This window comes from Populus nigra, chromosome 5 (assembly GCF_951802175.1).
Source record: "Populus nigra chromosome 5, ddPopNigr1.1, whole genome shotgun sequence".
Classification (NCBI taxonomy): domain Eukaryota; kingdom Viridiplantae; phylum Streptophyta; class Magnoliopsida; order Malpighiales; family Salicaceae; genus Populus; species Populus nigra.
The window spans coordinates 22028186-22040366 of record NC_084856.1 but is presented as its reverse complement, the minus strand read 5'-3'; the positions used below and the strand labels follow the sequence as shown (position 1 = coordinate 22040366).

At 32.1% G+C, this 12181-nt stretch overlaps 1 protein-coding gene across 1 annotated transcript; it reads left to right on the top strand.

Moving 5' to 3' along the window:
• The first annotated feature begins 4586 nt into the window (after positions 1-4586).
• LOC133695427 (shikimate O-hydroxycinnamoyltransferase-like) lies at positions 4587-7151 on the top strand. Its single transcript, XM_062117423.1, has 2 exons — positions 4587-5093; positions 6140-7151. Exons 1-2 carry the CDS (start codon positions 4677-4679, stop codon positions 7055-7057), a joined length of 1335 nt encoding a protein of 444 aa, XP_061973407.1. The 5' UTR covers positions 4587-4676; the 3' UTR covers positions 7058-7151.
• Positions 7152-12181: the final 5030 nt, after the last annotated feature.

Genomic DNA, 12181 nt, shown 5'->3' with positions numbered 1-12181 from the left:
CTTGGAAGAGCTGCAAGATGCAAGCCTGTGCTGAAGAAGCAAGAGGACAATTGCTCATATAAATGTCAAAGGGGGTGATTGTTAGGATTTGCCATTATTGGGCAACCTACCCTAAGGAGTAGGGTTACCATTTGTCAATGGTAGTTGCACCCACCATTGACAAATGTATCAACCCATGTGCAGCCATTGTTGAGAAGACACAATTGTTGCCTATAAAAGGGCATTGAGAAAGAGAGCAAAGTAGAGAGTATTGAAGAGAACAAGAGAGAGATACGTGAGGAGAGAAATAGGGAGTAGCTGCCAAGGGCAGCAGCCCTGCTGCCTTGTGCAGCAGTGTGTGAGAGCAATGGAAGCTGAGTTTGAGTGAAGTGAGCCTCCTCCTCCATGTGTGTTGTAACCCTTTCTCTATCTATCTCTAATAATATTGACTCTCCCGTGGATGTAGGCGGTTTTGCCGAACCACGTTAAATATTGTGTCAGTGTACTTAAGCCTCCTTTGAGCAACTATCAGTACATCACCGGTCGGAATTCCCAACACTATATGTATTTGCTGATAGTCAATCCCACGTAGAAGATGTCTTTTGTTGAAAATAAACTAGATTTCTAGGTTTTTTAAAAAACAAAAAACCGGTCTACCTGTTAATTAAATGAACCTGTAAACTATTTTATAAACTGTTAAATAATTAAGTCGGCAAAATTATTTTTATTGCTCAAAATAGATTTTTCTTTGATTAATTTAATTTTTAATTGTAAATAAACTTGTAATCAAAAGTATAGAGCATAAATGCAACAGAGAAAAAAGAATGAATTAATGAGTAAACAATTAATATGAAGCATTCCTTCCTCTCAAACATTATTTTTGTTCTTTAATTTTGTTTTTCATAAACTCTTACCACACTAATTTTCACTCCAACATCCTTCGTGGGAAGATGAGTTGCTTGGCACCTGAATGTTTTGCAACAGGTGGCATATATAACTGAGAAGTTTGATGCTTTCAGTTTTGGTATGTTTCTACTCCAGGTTTTGACAAGGCGCGCGAAAATGGTTTTATTGTGAAGCTGGTGATGTGTTTCATTTCTTACGAGATCGTGTCTCTGATCTAATCGACAATCAACAAATAATTGAGACTGTACATCCTGCAAGTTCGAGAGAAGAGACATCGAGGAGCAACAACTGCAAGCTATTGCAAAACTTGCTCTTAGTTGCATGAGCGAGGAAGTAGAAGATAGGCCAACAATGACAGACGTAGCAAGAGAATTCAGAAGCATATCCCTCCTCGTTGTTGGCTAGTGTCACGGGGTTAAATTTTCCGCAATGAAATTCAACCCAATGCGGCAGTCTAGTCCCGACTAGACTCAGCCTTGCCTCACCCTTTTCGCTCGTGTTTTCCTACGACTATGTGTTTCGCTCACCCAAGGAGGTTCTCACAGTTGCATCGTCGTAAACAAAGGAAACCAACACAAGCAAGCACACCAAGATTACAAGAATCCCTCTCAACCTTTATTTATCTCATCAACAAAGGAATACACAACAAGAGTGTGTGTGCTATGAAAAAAGTTATTTTATAAAAAGTACTTTTAGTTGTAGTTGGTTTGAAAACATAGGTGTTTGGTTAAAAATATGGTTGAAATTGAGGTTGAACAAAAAGTAGTTTAATGTGTTTGATTAAGAATGCTTTTGAAATTGAAATTATAAAATAATTTTAAAAAATATATATTCATATTGATGTTTTTTAATTTAAATATTCTAGATTTAACTATTGCTATTACATCATTAAATAAATAATACTTTATATAAAATATTTTTTATTGTTCCATTAAATTATTCACAATTCCATCACGTATGAAATATATCCGATAAGGACTACAGTTTTCACAAATTTTTTAAGAGCGCAACAACATTAGGTAAAATATAATCAGGAACAAAATTGAGATTGCGATCAAATTCTGCAAATGCAGCATTATCAAGCGATTTCCGTCTAATTTATGTAGTCATTGAATAATATTTAACACTAGTTTTTTGAATAAAACACAATTAAAAATATATTTTTTTTATTTTATTGGGTCAGACCCAGTTCAATGTATTTTTAGCTCTAATAAACCTAGCCGACCTGAGTTTTATATCTAACTGGATGAAAATTAATTTAATTAAAATTAATCAATTAAACAGGTTAATTTATGAATCAATTAAAATTAGAATAAAACTTAATTTAATTTTAAAAAAATTAAATTGAAACTTTATATTTTAAATTAATTTGAGTTACTTCATCAAACTTGTAACTTTAATGTTGAATAACAAGTTATATAACTTTTGCATTAATTTTTTTAAATTTAATGATATAAGTAATGAATACAAATAAAGCTTACTCATAATAATTAAAAAAAATACCAAGTATTTTGGAGTTTCATGTGCTGGTTTAAACCCTCAGCAATAAATGTATTGTATTGCGTTAATTTTTAAACATGAACAGTCGCAACACTCTTTGCTGCTTGTTGTAACCTGCGGTTATGGCATAGAGTGTGTTTGGCAGTGTGGTAGCAGTTGTTTTTCAAATAATTTTTCGTGCTGAAATACATGCCAATGATATTTTTTTATTTTTTAAAAATTATTTTTAACATCAGCACATCAAAACGATTCAAAAGGTACAAACTGTACTCAATTTTAATAAAAAAAATTTCAAAATTTAGCGAAACGCAGGTTGAAATGCCAGTCAAACAGACTATTAATGATGGGATCCATCATTGAAAAATTATAATATAAGCATAATCAAATAATAAAAATTATATTCACCCGCGACCATAATACCTCACAGCCACTAATAAACATTAATCACACGCAGCTAGCCCGGGCCATCGTAAGGGAGAGGCCCACGAACATTCAACTTCATCCGTGCAATTCACATGTCTGCAGTAATGTAGCTGGCATGCATTGGTGTCCAATTTCACAAGCTTCCTCGTGGGAAGTTTTTTTTTTTTTTTGGGGTATTAGGAAAGTTTGTTTTTTTGGTATTTAAAAAATTAAATTTTTTAATTAATAAATTTTTTATATTTATAAATAATTTTGATGTGTTTATATAAAAGATAATTTTTAAAAAATAAAAATAATATTATTTTAATACATTTAAAAAAACAATTGTTATTATTCTTTCAAATATATCAATTTAATAATAAAAAAAATCTTTTCACTATTCGTTGTATGTGCGCCGAACATTGAAAAGATTGAAAATGAATTACTATCTAAACTCCAATATAAAAAAAGAAACTGGTTCATCTTTAATAATACCTCCAAGGATCTCTCAGTTCTTATTAATACCTCCTGCTCTAGCAGGGCCCGGATTACCTTTGCTGCAACCAATCTATGTTTAATTCCACCCCCTTAATTGAGGATTTTCCCAGCCAATTAGGGCAATTTCACCCCCTAAAAAATCATTTTATTGTCCCATGTCGTCTAACACGAAGATAAGGTTTTATTCATAATTAAATTTTATAATTTATTTTTATATATTTTATCTATTGTTATTATGATCTCATAATTTAAATTATAAATTTAAAAAATTAACCTAATATTTGGAATAGCATAATTTCAAGTTTGTTTATATTTGTATTTGAATTAAAATTGTATTATTTAAACTAATATTTTGAATTATTAATATTACATAAATAGTAAAAATCCGTAGTAGATTACCGAAATATCCGGAAATAAAAAAAATACCATTATAATTGAGAAAAAGAGAGCTGGCAGGTGGGGGACGTCAAGGAAGAAGGAGGAAATCAAAGGCAGTAAATGTACAATAATTAGCATTGGCAGGGGCCCAAAAAACCGAGCCGTGGCAGTACAGAGAAAGAAAAAGACAGAACACCCAGAGATGGTGGCAGGCAGCGCATTGAATGTGAAGACGCTAGCACAGTTGCATTGAATGTGAAATGGTAATTTAAGGTATTTCGACATTAAATGCATGGATTCCATGACCATCTTATATCCATACAATAGTGATTTCCGACCGCACTTGAGGTCTGGCTACTATGGTTAATTGTGTGACTTGTTTTGCTTTCATTTCGGGTTCGATCTTCTATGTGCATGTCTGTCATCCCCACGGTGCCTTACCTGTTCCTGGGCTTGCAGGATGTCCAGTGGGCCGTGGGGAATAGTCATGATGCGCGTAAGCTGGCCCGGACACCCCACGCAAATAAAAAAAAAAAAAAATAGTGATTCCCGAGTAGCTGTTAAGATTTGTATCCATGTGAAATTAAGATTTGCTGGAGAAGTAGCTAGGCAACACCTTGCATGACTTGCAATATTATATTTTGTCTGACACTTCAAATAACTCCCACTTTCATTTTTTTCCCCTCTAAATTCTAAAACGTTAAAGAAAATAAGTTAAAATGTTTGTTGTCTATAAATAGGATTCGTCTTCACCCACCGTGTACAAAAGCCCCTCTTTCCTCCTACTCTGAGTTTGTGAAGGTTGGGACGAAGCTTTTTTGGCCCCCTAATTCTAAAAATAATTTTATTCTCTGTATACGGCCGCAAGGTATGAGGAATCTCTCTCTCTCTCTCTCTCTCTCTCTCTCTCTCTCTCTCTATTTTCTGTTTCAAGATAAGAACATGGAGTTGATTTTCAACAATTTAAACAACATATATCAACAGGACTTTAACAGGATTTTGTTGCCGTGCAGATGGTAAAAGTTGATATTCGAATAAAAGACTCAACTATTGTACTTCCTGCCGAAGAGACACCAAAAAAAAGCCTATGGAGCTCAAATCTGGACCTCTTGGTGCCAATTGTACACGTCCCAACAATATACTTCTACAAGCCAGTTAATGATTGTTCCAGTTTTTTTAACCCTCAAGTGCTCAAGGAGGCTCTGAGCAAGGCTCTTGTGCCATTCTACCATATGGCAGGGAGGTTAGAGAAGGATGAAAATGGTAGAATGTCGATATTGTGCAACTCCAAAGGGGTTTTATTTGTCGAGGCGGAAACAAGCTCGACCACTGATGAACTGGGGGATTTTACTCCCCACTTTGAGATGCTGCAGTTCATTCCAGAAGTTGATCGTTCAAACATATTTTCCTATCCTCTACTACTGTTACAGGTACGCTTTTTAACCAATGCAAGGCAAAGTACGCATAATATGTGCAGAATGTGTAAGGATTAATTGGAGAATATATATATATTGAGTTAAATGATTTGCATATTTTTTAGGGTTTATGCTATATTTGAAATGAAAAGTAGCATATTATAAAATAATTTTTTTAATCACTCAGATCTTAATTATTTGAACGTTGAGATAAATTAAATTAAAAAATATGTTTGCATTTAAATAGGTTAGATTTTGTTTTTATGAAATAGGAGAGAAATATTAAACAGCTGTTATAGCAATGACTTACCAGAGATAACAATAGATATATTAGTTTCTATATTTATTGTGTTTATTTACATTGTCCTACATGTTAGGATATTGTTATTTTGTAGCAATATTCCACCATTAATGTCACAATTAATGACATGTTTTAAGGCTTTCTTGTCCCATTAATGAAGACAAATGTGCTGGAGAAATTTACCATTGATGCCTATAAAAGAAACATATTTTTAGAGAGCAAAGATAGAGAGAGAATGTGAGTATGTGTAAAACAGTAGAGAGAAAGAGAAAGCTGCAATAGTAGCAACCTTGCTGTCATTGCAACAGTTGTAAGAGCAGCAATGAGAATTTGTGAGTTGAGTAGAGTGGATGTGATCCTCCTTCTCCATGTATTTGTATTGTATCATTTCTCTATCTCTAATAAAATGGACCTCTTCGTGAATGTAGGTGATTTGCCGAACCACGTAAAATATTGTGTCAGTGTGCTTAGCCTTTAATGAGCAACTATCAGAACATCACCGGTCCGCGCATGGGGGAGTCGGAATCCCCAATACTACAATCATTGCATCTCTCATTCTTTGATAGGAAAACAAGTTTAATGAATTAATATGCATATATTACTATTTGCAATTTGACATCTTTTTAGAAGAAACAAAGTATTATTTTAGTTTTTTAAAAAAACTAGAATAAAAAAAAACTTTTTTTTTAATTTGTATTGAGTTTTAGAAACTTGAAGTGTTTTCAGTTTATGATTTACGTGCTGTGTATGTTGCTAACAGGCAACCTTGTTCAAATGTGGAGGAGTATGTCTTGGAGTTGGCTTACACCATATCTTAGGAGATGGAACGTCTGCAATCCATTTTATCAACTCATGGTCTGAAATAGCAAGAGGACTATCTCTTACCACCCCACCGTTCATTGACCGTACCTTGCTTGATGCTCGAGTTCCTCCTATCCCTGCTATGCATCACGTAGAATACGACCCCCCTCCTCCCTTGAACACCCATATCTCCGGTGACCAAACCCTAGAAATCCAATCAAATCCTGAACCCACTTGTGCAAAAATCCTCACCATCACATTTGATCAACTCCGAACACTAAAAAACAAGTCTAGAAAAGACGTTGCTGATGGCAGTACTATCAACTATAGCACCTTTGAAACCCTAGCAGCACATATTTGGCAATGCACCTGCAAGGCACGTGGAATCACGAACGACCAAGCAACAAAATTACACATTCCAACAGATGGGCGATCTAGATTGAACCCACCATTGCCAGCCGGATACTGTGGCAATGTTCTTTTCACAACAGCAATTTTAGGTTTATCAGGCGAAATCCAATCAAAGCCAATGGTGGATACCATAGCAAAAATCCGTGGAGCATTGAAAAGAATGGACAATGAATATTTGAGATCAGCCATTGATTATTTGCAAGTCCAGGCTGATTTAGAAGCTTTGAAGCGAGGGCCACACACATTTAAGAGTCCAAACCTCAATATTGTGAGTTGGATGACAATGCCGATATATGATGCTGATTTTGGTTGGGGTCGACCTTATTTTATGGGGCCAGCAATTGTTGGCTTCGAGGGCATGGCATACATTGCTCGATGCCCAAATAATGATGGGAGCTTAATGATAATTACCTGCTTAGAAAGCAATCACATGGAACTCTTCAAGAAGTTGTTTTACGATTTCTAATTCGCAAGTTCATTTATACGGCATAACTTAATTTGTTGTGTGTGTTTTTTTTCAACATCGACACTTAATCACACTTAATGAATATTTGATGAATTTATATAATGGTTTTATTTACAGTTGTTTGGAATTAATTCTATTGTAATTGATAACTAAGTTGAATTTATATGTTTAAAATAGTGAATTCAATTTATTTTGTTTTCTATATTATTCTTATTATTTTTCTCCACTATCATAATCACAAATAACCCAAAAAATCAAATCCACATATTTTTTTCAAAGGTCTTATTTTTTCAAGAATTTACAAGCCATAAAATTGAGGACAAATAATATTACCTACGATGGGATGGGAAGAGAGGAGAGAAGAAGAGTGTTTTGGTGACTGTGTTGTTGAGGTTTTAATAATGATGCATATTCACTCTTGACAAATGGGGGAATAGTGATAAAAAAAAAAATGAGTAGGTGAGTACTTTTACAAAAGTAGTTTTAATATTAAGTTTTTTTTATTAAAGTAAATCAGAGGAGTTATATCTAATTTATTTGTATATTATTTTTATTTTTAAAGATTGAATTCTATTTAAAATTTAATTCTTGATACTTAAAATAATTTCAAATATGATATTTTATTAAAATATCTGAATTAAATTGAATTTAGATGATTTTAAATATACTATTAAGGAATTTATAGTAGCTTTTACCGATGAACCAATAATAAGAAGAAAGCAATAACTCTCTCATGAGTGAGCTATAGATGAACAGATCACGGAGATTGGTGCCAAAAGCATGAACAATTAACCAACCTGAACCTGATAATGCCAATGCATAAATTTTAAGAAGAGAAAGATAAGTAAAATAGTAATGGAGGGTGATGGCTACAATGACTTCAATTCAAGAGTAATTCACTTATTTTTATGTGAAATATAAATGTTTATATATATTGTTACATGCGGGTGCAAGGTATTGGGTTCAGAAAATCACCATCTAATTATTTGGTTTAGAATTGTTAGGAGATCCTAGTATACTACTCTTTATTAAAAAATTTAAAGGTAAAAGACTAGTTATAGTTAGGAAAAATATTAGCATTCTTAATATACTCTACTCGAGGTAGGCTGCATTTTATGATCTAGATGTTGTTTGAAGGTTTTGATGGGTTTCTAACCAGTAGTCTATCTATGGTTTAAGATAAACATTCACTCATGCAAATAAATCTAGCCTTTTGAATTTATTATGGTCTCGTGTATCAAAATAAATTCTTGTGGAAAGGTACATGCAGGTGCCTTAACAGAGTTCACATATCCTGGAAAGCGAAAGAGTTTTTCACAACTCATATATTATGGTGAAAAATATCCTAAATTAAAAATTGATGAATATTCAAAATAATTTTAAGAATTTTATAGAGAACTCCTGATATTTAAATACCAACTTACTTTTAGGTCTAATATTTATACTAGAATACTGACCATTAATTCTCATGAATTAAAATTTTCAGGGTTATTAAAATATTGGCCATGTTCATGGATTCGGTAAACTAGTTATTAAATCTAAAATGCTTGCAATTTTTTTTTGAATTATGTATAAAAATATTAAAACACACCATATATTTTTATATTTTATTTTTTAAAGCAGTAAACATGCACAACAAACAAGATAGTAATAATAAGATAAAAAGCAAAGCTTAGTCCTAAAAATCCTTAATGGAGTCTTCATTCTGTCACATCCGATATCGCAACAATCTTTAAAAAATAAATTTTTTTACAGAAAAACAGATTTCTGGCATCTTGTTCTTAGATGAGAAAGGGCATGTTGAAGGAGTCGCCACCTAGTATTATGATCACTAGAAACCGCAACTGGTTAACAAAGATTTTATGGTACAAGATTGGTTACGTAAAAACGAAGATATTATCACCTTTTAAGCGTCCTACATGAGATTGACTGCATTGTTGGTTTTGTCTTAAATTGCTAAGGGTTTGTTGTATTATACTACTAATGATCTGTTTATAATATTCCTAACTTTAGCGTAAGTGAATATTTAACTATAGATCCTTCCAACTTTAGCGTTAATAAATATTACGAAGCAAAAAAAACATATGGTATTCTTGACTCTGTCATTAGTGAATAAACCAATAAAATGAATTTAAATCAATAAATACATATTTTTTTAAAATAAAAAAATATATCGCATACCGGATTTGCATTTCACAGTAAAAATTCATAGATCAATTATACAGTGAAATACCTAAAAAAATACAAGAGACCTATAAATAAATTCAAAAAGCTCCATGAATTTTCTCGAAATTTTTTGATATTCAGAAAGGCTTGTTTAACTAGATATCAAAATAAAAAAAGGTGGAATAAAAGGGATAAGATACAAGAGTATGTTTTGTCAAACACACCCTTAACCCAAAACAGATTGTGTCAAATGGGATTGAGGTTTGGCCTCAATTTTTTCTCTTTTTTTGAGTTCAGTCTGACCCAGCCCATACAATCTAGGCTAGACCTAGTTGGCCTAGCTCGATCCCTAGCTCAAGCCAGTAACCTGTAACCTGATTGATTTCAATAGGAGACACGCGCATATACAATTACCAGTGAATTAAAATTCACATGAATAATAAGATGTCAATTAAGGAAGTATTGGGAACGTGGTGGAAATCACGTTTTTTTAATTTTTTTAAAATAATTATTTATTTTATTTAAAATTAATAATTTTTTAGTATTTTTATATTATTTTGATGTGATAATATTTTATTTTAATATATTTACAATTAAAAAAACTATAAAAATCAACCGAATGATGCTCTAAATTTTGCATGCACAGAGACGAGGAGAACTTATCTGGAGACGGAAACGAAGGGACGAAGATAATGGCGAAGGCGTGCTGGCTGATCTCTGTGTTTTCGTCTGTTTATGTTCTTTCCTTCTGCTTGTCTCTGTCTTCCTCTCGTGTTCGTTCTCTCTGTTTTTTCACTTTTTTTCCAGGTTTGTTTCTTCGTGTGTGTATGTGTTTAATTCTCTCTCTGTGGTTCTTCCTTTTCTTCTGGTTTTCTCTCTGTTTGCCTTTTTTTTTTTCCGTGTCCTCTGTTTGCCTTCCCTGTGTTGTTCTCTTTTCGTTCTGTCTGTGTCTTTCGTTTTGTCACCCCTGTTGTCTCTGTTTTTCCTTGGTTTTTTGTTCGTTTCTCCTGTTCGTCCTGTGCCTGTCCCTAGTCCTCCTGTTCTTGTTTTTGCTCGTCCTGTGGTATTCTCTCCTCGTCCCTGTCGTTTTGCTCTCCCCTGTGTCATGGCCTTTCTCTGGCTTTTATAAAAATATAGTGGGGGAGAGACGTTACCACGATCTGCTGCGTTTTCCGCTGGATTAGTGGGATGAAGGCGATGAACACAGTGGTATTCGGAACGGCACCGTTTTCAATTAAAATAGTCATTTTTAATTTGGCCCCTGAACTTCTGACATTTATCAATTGAGTTCATATTCATGAAAAATCTTTTTTTAAAATTTTTTCCCTGGATCAGTTGCAAGTGAACCCCTGGATTTCCGTGCCATTTACAAAATAGTCTTTGGTTTTCAATTTAATTAATTCAGTCTTTAATTAACTCTTCAACTTTTATTTCTTTCAGAATTACCCTTAAAAAAATCAATTAAACTTCATTTCCTATAGTACCACCGCCTATTCACTTTGGTTCTTGGACTTTAATTTTTTACAATTTTAACCCAAATCAACCCCAAACTTTGGTATTTCTTCAATTAAGCCCTTAAGTGCATTAATTAATTAAATTAAAGTTTAATTAAGTCTCCAAACTTATGAATTCTTCTAATTTTATAATTTCATCATTATTAGTCCTCAAAATTTCATTTTGTGTTGTTTTAACCCAATTCTAAAATTATTTTTTTATTATTTATTATTTATTATTTTTATTTTTTTAAAAAATCAAAAATTAGGTTATGAGATATATATTCCTCATTTTTTTATAAACTCGTGTGCGTATATTGAATGTTATCTATTCACTGAGTTATTGAAATCACCCTGTCGTTATTTATCTTTTTCAGGCTTATAGATTGTTAGTGTATCATTTTTGTTGGACTTTCAAAACCTGCTTTTTTTATTGTAATTACTACTTTTTCTTTATGTCTAGTTAGTGCTCTGCAACTACGATATTTATATTAACTATTGTAGTACAATAATCAATTTATATTAGGGAATTAGTTATATTATCATGTTGCTAGATCTCTATTTTGTTTATATAGGTGAAAAATTGTGTATGTAAGTTTGAGATTGCATAGATATGGAAACATGAGAGGAGACCTTGTCTATGTGTCGGGCATGAATTCAAAAATCAAGTTATGACAATTAGGACAACATGTGGTTCGTCAGAATCAAAACATAACACTTCCTATATAAGATAATTTAGTGATCTCAAGTTTAAGGATAATTTACAAAATTATTACGAGAGTCTTTACATATATATAAGTGATCTCTTCATATAAAATTCTCTCCCGAGTCACTTTAGTGTACATAGCATCTGACAAGGACTTGTATATTAGTTACAAGTATCCATCATACCTCAATTTATGAGAGCACATGCTTTCTTTCATAAAGAAATAAACATAATATATATTAATCTCAACAACTTTAATTAATATCCAATTTTAATAGAACATTGATCTGGATTATTTAGGAAAAATATTTTGATGCAATAAAAATCTCATAATTATAACAATTTTATAATTTTCTTTATACCATGAACTTTATTTTTACACTGGATTCATTAATTAAATATTAAATTTATTAATCAAATATAAATAAATATTAAAGATAAATTTTTTTTTATTAATAACAAATATATTCTACATAAATAAAAATCAGAACAATATACAAATAACTAACTAATTGGCTACATAACATATTTACTAATAAATAAATTATATAAATCTTGCATTAATAGGAATACAATTAATGCCAGTACCCTTTAAAACATACACTGAATCATATGAAGTGATGAACCAACAACTTACATACATGGCTACTTCTTCATAATAAAATCTCTTTAATTAAGCTGATCACATATACGGATTCTAGCACTTACACAAAACAATACTCAAACTTATTAATTCATCATCAGTTATGGAAATATAAA

Excerpts from the sequence above, each read along its gene's own strand:
- LOC133695427 (XM_062117423.1), top strand. The coding sequence starts at position 4,677 with ATGGTAAAAGTTGATATTCGAATAAAAGACTCAACTATTGTACTTCCT. Across the intron at positions 5,094-6,139 it reads ATCCTCTACTACTGTTACAG|GCAACCTTGTTCAAATGTGG; the intron begins GTACGCTTTTTA and ends TGTTGCTAACAG.